Below are 12377 nucleotides of genomic sequence, written 5' to 3'. Positions count from 1 at the left end.
GTTGTGGAAGACGGGGACGAGGTCAGCCATGAAGGACTTAGGTCATTCCCACATTCCAGAGCTTTTCACTTTAATCTCACAACTCATTGCGTGTCTTATGGCGCTATGTATGTGAAGTTTCTTGCGTCGTTTATCGGCTAAGCTGTTACGATTTGCATCTTGTGGTGAGAGCAAGTATGACTTTCCGTTTTGAGAGTGGTACGAGACGCCGCTACGCAGAATGATCAAAGAAGATAGTCTTTGTGTTATGATCATCTTTAAATCCCGTTTTTTTATCATTCCAGCCAAAAGCATTAGGGGGCCAAGTCAACATTGGGGGGTGGCTCAAAATTGGGTGGAAGCAGGGCTCTCACAAAAGAATATAAATCGACACCCGTGGATGAAAGGCAGCCGTTCACACAATATATATATATATATATATATATATATATATATATATATATATATATATATATATATATATATATAAATCGATGACGTCATGAACTATTTCCAGCAAGCGTCGTGGGTGCCCTCTATCGATGACACGAGCAACCGTGACCTGTGACCTGTGACCTGTGACCTGTGACCTGTGACCGCTGCGAGCGACGTGGACCGGTCGGACCTGTAAGTGTTGTCGACGACCACTGAGCACGACATCTATCCGTGACCCCATCCAATGTTGCTGGCAGCCGCCGTGGGCGACCTCTGCCACCTTGACCTGGAGTGCTCCCGACAAACTGTGGGCGCCAGCTGCGTCAGCGCGACACCCGGCGGCGCCACCATGGAGCAGAGCACCGGCGGGGAGCGACGCTGTGCCTGCCAAGACGACTTTGTCCCTCACCACGGAGAATGCGTCGGTACGTGTCCCGGCGCGGGCCGACCACCGCGCAGACCAGGCAGCATGTCATACAGCAAATGAGACAGTATGTCAGGCAGGACAGAGATGCGCGGACAAACTTCCAGACATGACGATATGATCCGGGTTCAGCCTCCTTGCGTGGCAGCTGAGATCGGGGCGGCCGTCTGGTGTGTTTGTGGGTCCGTCTGGTATGTTTATAGGTCCGAACAGTGTGCTTTTGTCCCCGTCTGGTGTGTTTGTGGGTCTGTCTGGTGTGTTTGTGGGTCCGTCTGTTGTATTTGTGGGTCCGTCTGGTGTATTTTTGGGTCCGTCTGGTGTGTTTTCGGGTTCGTTTGGTGTGTTTATGGGTCTGTCTGGCATGTTTTTGGGTCCGTGTGGTGTGCTTGTGGGTGAGTTTGGCGTGTCTGAGTCCGTCTGATGTGTTTGTGGGTCCGTTTGGTGTGTTTGTAGGTTCATCTGGTGTGTTTGTTGGCCCGTCTGGTGTGTTTGTGGGTCCGTCTGGCGTGTTTATAGGTCCGTCTGGTGTGTTTGTAGGTCTGTGTGGTGTGCTTATGGCCTCGAACGGAACGTCGTCTGTATCACTGTAAGCGCAAACCGAAGGCTGTGTGTGAGCGTACATACCGCCGTATGTATGCGTGATTGGATATCACCTGTGCTTGCATGCGTAGTCTCGTGTTCGGGCATGTATCCATGGCAACCTCCTGAGTGCAGGGCTTGCACGTGCCGTCTGTGCCTGTAAAGGGCGTGTCCTCTGACCACACAGTGGTCAGTCAGGTCTGATTTTAGACCCTGACGCTATATCGCCAGATCCGATGACCTTGACCACGACAACCACAACTGTGGCCACAACCACGGTGACGACCACGACGACTCCAGCCACCACGACGGCCGCCGCCGACACTGAACCGCCCACCACCGCCACCACCACCACCACCACCACCACCACAGCCGCTCCAACCACACCGGCTCCTGTGGACGGGGGAGACATCAACCTGGCAGACATGGATACTAAGGTACGTGGTACCCATCCAGCGGGTTATGATGAGTCTGTGGTTTGTGTGGATCAAATCAGTGGATCAGGCTGTGGCACCAGAGATGTTCTCCCAGAACGACCAAGAAATGAGGCAGCCAAACTGGGAACCAACACCGTTGTTTTAAGGTTGACAGACAGGCGTGCTTGTCTTCTTCTGTCACCACGCGAAACGACGTCGGAACACCTGGGGTTGTATCGTTGTCTCAGACCACTGGGGCTGTATCGCTGTCTCAGACCACCTGGGGTTGTATCGCTGTCTCAGACCACCTGGGGTCGTATCGCTGTCTCAGACCACCTGGGGTTGTATCGCTGTCTCAGAACCATTTTGCCACTTTCCGAATCCTTTTTCATCGTTGCCTTGTGCGTTTCATTATATCAACGTACACTGACCTAAGCAAGGCCCCTAGTGTGTTTTCCACAGCTTTTCACGGTCCTAGAATCATGCCCCAGGCAGACTCGCTCCGCCTCAATACTGAATCAGCCGCGCAGCCGTCCTCGCAGATGCTAGTGCCACCTGTGTTCACCAACGTCAGCTGAGCTTCACGCTTTTCCGCCAGGCGGAGTGGCCATGCATCGATGACACAGAGTGCGAATTCTTGGGGGGCATGGCCACAGAGCCACCCGACGGCTGGGTGAACACTGTAAAAGCCACGTGCCACACCGGGCAAGGGCGCTGCGTCTTCCCGGCGGTCGCCTCCGACGATTCAGGTGCGTGGAGCACGGAGGTGCTTTCGTGCTTGGCAGGTGAGTGAAGCACAGCAGTGATGTGATGCGACGGGCCTGGATCGTGAATGCCAACCCGCATGAGTTGTGACTTGTTGGGGTAGGACCAGTGTTTCTCTGGCTCTGGTCTGGCAGTGTTTGTTTCGGCGGTAGGCTGCGTGCACTCTCGCCTCTCGCCCTGCTTCACGGCCATGCGCGGTGAAGAGTGTTTCGCTAACCAAGCCGATGTTTTTGCGGGAGAGATGTCTCGGCGCTCGCTGTCACGTGTTCCCCGCTTGGTCGCATAACATCCACTGCCTGTCCGTCACAGTCCTCAAACGACCTCCGGAATCTTTGCTTGGGTCTAGCCTTGTGTCGAGGATGCCTCGTAGCCTTAGAATGTCTTCTGGACGGATCCCCCATCGCCTGCCTGCCTGCCTGCCTGCTGCAGGGGCCTCCAGAATCGAGATGTGGAGGAGCGCCGGACACTTCGTGTTCTCGAGCCAAGACTTCATTAACCCGCCCACCATCCCTGCCGACGAGTACAACGCGGGATCCGACCAGCCGGCGGAGGAGTGGAAATACGACTGTAGCTCCCACGACAGCAAGAGCTCCGTCATGACCGGTGCGGTTCCCAGGACTGCTTCAGTGACAGAGGCCTGATCGGTCAGGACCGCTCAATTGGCAGTGTCGTGGTCCGTCAGGAATGCTCGAGTGGCAGTGTCCTGGCCCGTCAGGAATGCTCGAGTGACAGTGTCGTGGTCCGTCAGGAATGGTCGAGTGGCAGTGTCCTGGTCCGTCAGGAATGCTTGAGTGACAGTGTCCTCGTCCGTCAGGAATGCTCGAGAGGCAGTGTCCTGGTCCGTCAGGAATGCTTGAGTGGCAGCGTCCTCGTCCGTCAGGAATGCTCGAGTGACAGTGTCGTGGTCCGTCAGGAATGCTCGAGTGACAGTGTCGTGGTCCAGTGTCGTGGTCAGGAATGTTCGAGTGACTGTGTCCTGGTTCGTCAGGAATGCTTGAGTGGCAGTATCCTGGTCCGTCAGGAATGTTCGAGTGACGGTGTCCTGGTTCGTCAGGAATGCTTGAGTGGCAGTATCCTGGTCCGTCAGGAATGTTCGAGTGACAGTGTCCTGGTCCGTCAGGAATGCTCGAGTGACAGTGTCCTGGTCCGTCAGGAATGTTCGAGTGACAGTGTCCTGGTCCGTCAGGAATGCTCGAGTGACAGTGTCCTGGTCCGTCAGGAATGCTCGGCATTACCCGAGATGACGCCATCGGAAAGAACATTCCGCAGGACATGGACCTGATTCTCTGCACCCGCTTTCTCACCACCCACCTCCAGGTTGACCCTACCGACGGTCATGTACTGGACATATCTACCGCGAGCGAGGTAAGCTCACGGTCACGCACGGGTTCGGTCTACCCGGGGGTGCCCATATAAAGGGAGCATAGGCTTGAATGGGGGGATGATCCCTGAAAATGACGAGCACGTATGGTATATCAGCAGGAACGGTGAAGCACAGCGGGCATAAGACTTCGACAAATGATATACACATCTACAGACCCAAGTAATGAGCAAAGTATACTAAACGTAACAGCCGGTGAAATCTCTCTGGAGCGTTAAATCCGTCTTTTGGTGTGCGTATTTGTTAGCAAGGCTTCGGTGTGGCCAAGGTAATGACAAGAGGTGGTAGGTTTGGAGTAATATTATATGTGTATATAATATGATATAATATAATGTAATAAACTATAATAAAATAATATGTCATAAAATATTACTATAATATTATAGTAATATATCGGGGAGACATAATTCGAGCGTTTGTTGGCCAGTTATGATCCTGACCATGGCCACGATTGTTTTCACCTTCTGTGCAGTACCTTCTACGCAGGGGGTGGAGTGGAAAAAACAACACTGAACAGAAAATGTTCAGTCTTTGAGATGAACTTGTTCGTGGCGTTGTCAGCGGCATGAGCCCTCGTGCGTGTCCAGTGCTGTGTTGTGCGACACGGACAGGATCTGAACAGTAAACTCTGTTTTAGATTGGGCGAGTGCTGCGGGATTTAGTGGTGTTACACGACACTGCGCAGGATATCAGACGTCCGAATATTGTAAATAAAATGGTAGTCATTGTTAGGATCTTCTTTAAAGAACACACATTTTTACGTGGTTGGCACTTGCTGATGTGAAATGTTGGTTCAGTATACGAAGCTCACCTAGCTGATAAGAGTACCAAGGTACTCGTTTCAGTAGAGCTTCTACTTTAACAGGCTTAGCACAAACAAAATACGCATTAATCTCCGTGCTGATCCGAGTTACGTGTTCTTATGCTGCAAATTGTCTACTGCAGTATTTCGTGAGATATTGGCTAATCAAAGATGTCAAGCAATCACTGGGGTATTTTACCAAATTACTCGACGTTCCAACAGTGACTTGGTCACGAGGGACCCCAAAGGACCACAAATGCTTGACTTTTTTCTTCGTGTTTTATTTGATCAGTACCTCCTGGCATCTTGAACCTAACTGATTCTCAGCATCAGAAGTCATAGGGTTGGAGAAAACTTGTGTTTTACATAAGTCACAAAACGTGTCTTGAACGCAACATCACGCGTTTAAGAGCACATAGCTGAACATCACTAACCTGCTTGTTTGCACACAACCCACGGACACCAACTTTGAACCGCATCTGAGGCATGCGTTTTCGATGCGTCTTAAGCGATTAGGCAATGTGGCACCCCTCAGACAAAGTAATCGGCTAATTCTTTTGTACCTCGGGATGCGCTGCCCCTATAGTTGGTAAAGTCACTGTTATTTTGGTAGCCCCTGCTATTTTATGATCATAGGTCTTGACCTCTGTGCCGGAGTTACAGAGGTCAAGGGAATTAACTCGGCTGGGGAGTTAGCCGTTGCTCGGGAGGTAAACTCGCATCAGCTGAGCAGCACCGCAGCTGAGGCAAACTCCAGCTGATAAATAGCAGAGAAAGTTTCCTGATCAAACCGCGTGTGTTTGTGCGACTAGCACCACTTGCATTTAGGCTGCTGTTCTCCACTATCGATAGGTCAAACCATAGGCGTAGGAACGGTTGAAAAAGCGGGGAGCCAAGCTCATGGTGTACTTCAGAAACTTTTTTCCGGAAAGCAGCCCCAATGACCCGGGGGGGGGGGGGGGATACAGATGGAGGTTGTTATCGCTCTTTATTCAAATGTCATGGGTGCTATGCTATGCATCTAGGGCTGTTTCTCACCGGTACACAATGTTCCCTATTCGACTCATCTATGTCATTCGTCAAAGAAGGGTATCCAGATTCCTAAGGTTATTCATCCATTTTAACACTGTCTTTACTGGGGAGGCGAAACTCCAGGAACGAGCAGGAATTTTGGTTCGCTGAGGAGGCACCTGCCTCCACAGGGTAGATGCCAAGATACGGCCTGGACATAGGCTGGTAAGAATTTCGAATGTGAATCGATGGCTCACAGTGCGACAAATTTTGCATGCGCCTTCATTTCGTTGACTGCTTTTCAAGATATAAGACTTGCCGCAGCGTTTTAGGCGGACACAAATGCGGAGGCTTGAACCTGCCGAAAACATTGTGACAAAGGCCGTTAAGCTGGAGAGCCTCTTTTAAAAACCAAGTCACATAATGAAGGCCCGCCTGTCATATGTTCCTTATCTGGGCCCTGTCCCTGTCCGCCGTCGCCAGCCACTGCTCCGGCCCAACTGCCTCCCGCATGACTGGCTGCAAAATGATCGCATGGCTGCTTTGTTGCATATTTCTGGATTCATGACTTATAATTGGTGTGTGAAACATATGTTGAACACCTGCAAGGGTATCTCTTTCTCCGAATTATCTTCCCTTACACAACACCACCGCATAAAAATAGCCTCCGCGAAGCTGCCTGCCCTAAATATGAATTGGCCCGGCGGACATTTTATTGTCCACCATTCAACGTGGACGACTTTATCTGCTTTTGTGTGTAGGCAGGGCGTAGCCAGAGCCTTGTCAAGGGGAACACAGGGTTGGCAAAAGCAGCGCTGATGGTAATCCCCTCCCGTCAAAATGCACGGATATAGCTTACTTGCTAACAGGGGACAAAATTTCCTTTGTTTGCTTTTTTGCTATTTTCAGCTTGTAACCAGACAGAAACCAGAAGCTACCGTGAGATCAATGCTGTTTGCACTTTGAAGTCAAAAGATTGCAGAAATTAGGCCTTGAACGACCACATGGAATAAATCACCGGCACCCTCAATTTACAATGGTTTAATGAACTCTTTATGAACCAACAGAATTCCGAGCTTTTTCAGAATTTTTGCCTGGGTTCTACAGACACTGAGAGCATCGCGAAGGTAGATTAAATTGATATGTTGGATCCAAATTTGAAGATGAAAGTTTGATTGCAGATCGGTTGAGCAACATTGTGCATTAACATGGTCAAGTCATCCTCGATTGGAAATGTTCACCATTCAGTCAAAATCGATTAGTGATACAATTTATGTAACGTGGTCTTTTAACATGCGCGGTCGTAACTCTTACAAAAAAAATCGACACCAGGCGTTGCAGTCTCCATAATCCACGAAACGTTAGCACTGTGATTAATTTTTAGTCTTGCCCAACTGGTGGACGAAAATGGTGACGCTTCCAAAAGAAATGTCTTTGAACGCTTCATCACATCAAATCTTACATTTAGAAGGCAGTCTTGGCGCACATTTCACGCGTGCGATTCTAATACTGATGATAGGAACCGATTGGCATATAAAGCACCACGAAGTGGGGCTGAAATCTAGTGGCTGAACTGGAAGGTAGGACCTCTATTTTTCGTGTTTCTGTAACTATTAATCTGTCCTAACACGGCGCCTGATGGCACTCGCAGCGGCTCAAGTCCTTCGGTTTTACGAAAGCCGCAACCGAGGTCATCGTTGCTCTTGATTTCGAGGTTGCAGGCGGAAATGTTCAACTGTTTTGATGTTATTTGTTTCGCCAATCAGTTCTGAAAATGAGCGTTCTCAGGCAAACATGTAATAGCTTTGTTCGTTTTTCGAAGTTCATTTCGACCCGCTTTATTCAACAATAATGGGACCTCTATTGGGGCCTCATTATTGTTGAATAGTGGGGCCTCCCAATCTACTCAACAAAAATGAGACCCCTTATTTCCTTCCGAGCAAGGGGCTCCTCGAGTGGAGCACCAGGGGTACATCACCGTTTCCAGTCAAGGACTGAGGGGCCATTTCGTTCCATCGCAAAGTGTCTTCCGGTTGTCATTCTGGCGACACGGGGCAGGATCTCCTGGTCGATCCGGAGGCCATTAGAAGCATATATCATATCATTTTGTTCCCCTCCCTGACACGGGAGAGCTTCTGAACCGCGCAGTTGGCCCCGGATCAGCACAGGAACCCTCAATGACGCAGCAACATCCCTGATCGCCGCAGGTGGTCCAATAATTGTCACATATACTCCAGTTCCATGTTTTTCTGTGTTCTTCGGAGATATGGATAAAGCCGTGAACGTAGATTGCAGATAAAGGGAGTCCCAAATCTGTATCAAAATGGCTAATACATGTTCATCTTAAGATGCTCAAGATTCAGTCAATCACACAGTCAGAATTGATTGGTTGTGTAAAAAATAAAAACTATGTAATATGGTGTTGAGTATGCGCGCTCACAACTCATAAGTCTCGACGCCCGGCGTTGCAATCTCCATGAGCCGCGTGGCGTCGGCCCTGTGGCTGTGACACTGAGCGGTGGCCAATGAGTCAAAGAAAAGATGAGCATCTTGAGGATGATGGCTGGTGAAGCGTGTGAATCGGCATGTATGTTTAATGTAGTGCAAGAGTAAGCTAAACACAACCTTTATCTGAAAAGTGTGGATCAGCTAAACATGCAAAAGTGCTGGCCCCTCCACCTTAAAAAGTGGGATGGCCGTGGCTCCCCTGCCCCCCCACCCCCCACCCCCACCCGCTCGTTCTTACACCCATGTGTCAAACCACATAACCCAGCACCTGCGCTTTTCTCCGCGCCAGCTACCGCTGCGAATCAGCTGACTCGGTGCGAGTCAACTGATAGCGAGTCAGCTGACTGGCCTAGTGCGGGACTATCGTAACCGGACCGGACTGGCCGGGTCAGGAGAGTTCTGAACCGGGCCGGGCTGGCCTGGCGAGGGACCATCGTAACCGGGCCGTCTCCGTTGGACAGGCCGGCTTCCAGTGCAACACCGGCTACGTGCTGACCGGCGTGTACGACACGGCCCGAGACTTCCAAGAGCCGAAGAAGGCCAAGTGTTCCCGGCTGGTGCAGGGTACGGTGCAGAACACGTGCACGCCCACGTCACGCCACGGCTCCTCCAACCCGGACATCTACTGGTGAGAACTCCGCCCATATTTGGCGGGGTCCGCATAAGGAGCGGCGCGGCTGATTAGGGCTCCGATGCCCAAGCCTCCACCGATGAGATTGTTGAACCCACCCGTAGCTGTTCGGAAACTTGTGATGCCCCGCCTCTATCCAAGAGCCTCAGGCCCGATGTTCACGTGGTGGTGAGAGCCGCTCACTCTCTCGCCTCTGATGGTAAGGGCCACTCACCCTCTTGCCGGATGGTAAGAGCCGCTCATTCTCTCGCCTCTGATGGTGAGAACCACTCGCCCTCTTGCCACTGGTGGTAAGAGCCACTGACTCTCTCGTCTCTGCTGGTGAAAGCGGCTCACCATCTCGTCTCTGATGGTAGAACCGCTCACTGTCTCGTCTCTGATAGTAAAAGCCGCTCACTGTCTCGCCTCTGATAGTGAGAGCCGCTCACTGTCTCACCTCTGATAGTGAGAGCCGCTCACTGTCTCGCCTCTGATAGTGAGAGCCGCTCGCCCTCTCGTCTCTGATGATGAGAGCCTCTTTCACAACCCCAGCTGAGGCCCACGGAGGCGGGGCGGCCGGCATGTGCAGCGAGCTGGGTGATCTCTCAGGACGACGGACGGTGGCTGTTCAGCGTGTGCTGTGCTGTGGAGGTGGATCACTCGTGTGCTGGTGTTTCGTTTTTTAATTCATGCTTTTACATACGACGACCTCATTGGGACCCAGGGGGGCGAACATTACTGTTTGAGGGTTGCAAAAGTAAAGGTTTCGACCCAACTTTACAACAAATAATCACATACACATTGCCTTCTTGTTTTATAATTGTTACAACCATCAACTGAAATTAACATAGAAGGCCGCTAGGCTGGCACCAATTTGCAATGTAGTGTATTTTGGTAGTACCCCGCCACCCAACCTGTTATTATAGAACCTTGCGGCTGGCAGATTCGCGCCGCGTCGTTCGGGGTCGCGTTCGGCGAGCGAGATCGCAGCCCGGTGGCCACAGACGTCACTCTCGTCCTAGAACAGTCACCTAAAGTCCGCTGAGCTCACGGGCTGCGCGCGCCGCCGGCAGGAACGCCTGCGACCAGACGGCCGGCCCGGCGGTGGTGGTGGGTCTGAAGCTGACTCAGATGGCCGGCACCACCAGCCGCGAGTGGACGCTGCGCTGCTGCCGCGTCTCCGGCCCCGCCACATCCGTCGCCGTGCTCGGGTCGTAGACGTGACGGCAGCGTGACCTGGTCTTGACACAGACGTGGGCGTGACGTCGTTGCGGCGCAGATACAGCACAGGAGCAGCGGAGGTAGACTTAGTCGACCTAGCTGTAGCGTCGCTCTCGGCATTGCCCTGCCGTCCTCTCGTTGGCATGCGTGCCCAGCTATGAGAGGGAACGTCATGCTGTTTACCAGCACGCCTTTCACCCGGTTGATTTACCGAGCACTTACTGGAGCAGGTCTCGTTAATTTGCATTTGCATGTCTTTTCTGCGACAGCAACCATAAGACTACAAAAAGTTGGTGCTCCGAGCAGTTTGCGTTGTGCGTGAAATTTGTGTTTTTAAAGTTGGGTCGAGTTTCAAGGAGCTGCAGATGTGAAGCCAACAATGTTGCTGTGCTAATTTGATAATTTGATATAGATAGAAATGCTCGTATTTGACTAAACCAGCAGCAATGTAAATACAGATTTGCAGGCAGCATGAAAAGTGATCTCACGGCTTTTATGACTTGCTTATTTCATGCATTGTTCATAACTTATGTTCTCGAAGATTTGATAAACATACAAGTAAATGTTGTGTTGAACGAGTGATGTGAATACATTGGGTGTAAACACAAAAACAGAGCGGTGGCCACTAAGCGGGAACGACGCCTATTCTTCGGCATGTCAGCAGCTGATGAACTCTGGCAGGTCAAACAAGATCATGGATCCGAAACAACATGAGATACGTGTTAGCAATATAATATATATTTGCCGATAGGATATTCGCCACTAACCACCAGTCGCCAATTCCCAACACGTCATCACACACTAGACTACTTCAGACATGGGATAAATCCCCGGAATGTGAATCGGGAAAATCCACGGATTGGCGAATATATGCCCTCAACTAAACACATGTCCTGTTGCACATAACTTCAAATCGACCGCGTCGCGCACATTGTCCTTTGGAGGCCATAGACGAGTTCGACGAAATGATTGAGAGCACGCATTGGTGTCACTGGTGGAATGACTGTTTGGAATATCGCCCCCGTCTGCTGTCTTAGTACGCATGTCAAGTCTCGGCCAAGTCACGCTCGGCCCATCGTCAGGTGCCATGTAGTGCTGACCAGGTCTGGATGGTGTTCGGCTGTCATCCACGCTCGCGTCACGTCGTCAGGTGCTATGTAGTCCTGAGCAGGTCTGGATGGTGTTCGGCTGTCATCCACGCTCGCGTCACTTCGTCAGGTGCTATGTAGTCCTGAGCAGGTCTGGATGGTGTTCGGCTGTCATCCACGCTCGCGTCACGTCGTCAGGTGCTATGTAGTCCTGAGCAGGTCTGGATGGTGTTCGGCTGTCATCCACGCTCGCGTCACTTCGTCAGGTGCTATGTAGTCCTGAGCAGGTCTGGATGGTGTTCGGCTGTCATCCACGCTCGCGTCACGTCGTCAGGTGCCTTGTAGTCCTGAGCAGGTCTGGATGGTGTTCGGCTGTCATCCACGCTCGCGTCACGTCGTCAGGTGCTATGTAGTCCTGAGCAGGTCTGGATGGTGTTCGGCCGTCACCCCACACCTCACACGTCACAACCCGAATTTACCTCTCGAAATAACTGGAATTCCGGTCGGTTCTTCTGATCACAAGTCCAGCGCTCTACCACTCAGCTGACTGGGAAGAACGGCCCTTCACGGTTGGCCTCGAATGTCCTTGCTGGTGGTGTGTCGCCTGGAATTTGCCGAACAGGCCTCCCTCTTCGTAAGTTGCAGTGCCGCAAAAGACAGTTCTTAATTGAATATTTACTTCGTATCACTTCCAGCTGGAACATGGGCACGCTTATGATGACAAACAGGTATGACAAACAAGTTTCGTACAATAAAACAAAAGCGTATGACAAACAAGGTTCCCTTTTTAGGAGATATGCTTCTCAAAGCGTCATCGGTTCATTACGTCAAGGAATGAGCGTCAGCGAACACGTCCCTGTGGAAAGAACGAGCGTCAGTGAACACGTCCCTGCGGAAAGAACGAGCGTCAGTGAACACGTCCCTGCGGAAAGAATGAGCGTCAGCGAACACGTCCCTGCGGAAAGAACGAGCGTCAGCGAACACGTCCCTGCGGAAAGAATGAGCGTCAGCGAACACGTCCCTGCGGGAAGAACGAGCGTCAGCGAACACGTCCCTGCGGGAAGAACGAGCGTCAGCGAACACGTCCCTGCGGAAAATTCCGATCCGGTCCGATCTCGTCTGTTCTCACGCGGTCCCTTCTGGTGAAATCGGGTCGCG

General features: G+C 51.5%; 1 protein-coding gene across 1 annotated transcript; it reads left to right on the top strand.

Moving 5' to 3' along the window:
* The first annotated feature begins 1776 nt into the window (after positions 1–1776).
* LOC119092187 (uncharacterized) lies at positions 1777–10721 on the top strand. The gene is made up of 6 exons (XM_037215167.1): positions 1777–1854; positions 2432–2582; positions 3028–3201; positions 3818–3963; positions 8762–8928; positions 9984–10721. The coding sequence occupies exons 1-6, from the start codon at positions 1843–1845 to the stop codon at positions 10126–10128; spliced, it is 795 nt and encodes a 264-aa protein (XP_037071062.1). The 5' UTR covers positions 1777–1842; the 3' UTR covers positions 10129–10721.
* The last annotated feature ends 1656 nt before the right edge of the window (positions 10722–12377 follow it).

This window comes from Pollicipes pollicipes, unplaced genomic scaffold (genome assembly GCF_011947565.3).
Source record: "Pollicipes pollicipes isolate AB1234 unplaced genomic scaffold, Ppol_2.1 Scaffold_1600;HRSCAF=1878_pilon_pilon_pilon, whole genome shotgun sequence".
Taxonomy (NCBI): Eukaryota; Metazoa; Arthropoda; class Thecostraca; order Pollicipedomorpha; family Pollicipedidae; genus Pollicipes; species Pollicipes pollicipes.
The sequence above is the reverse complement of the archived record's forward strand: the minus strand, read 5'-3'. Positions and strand labels throughout refer to the sequence as shown.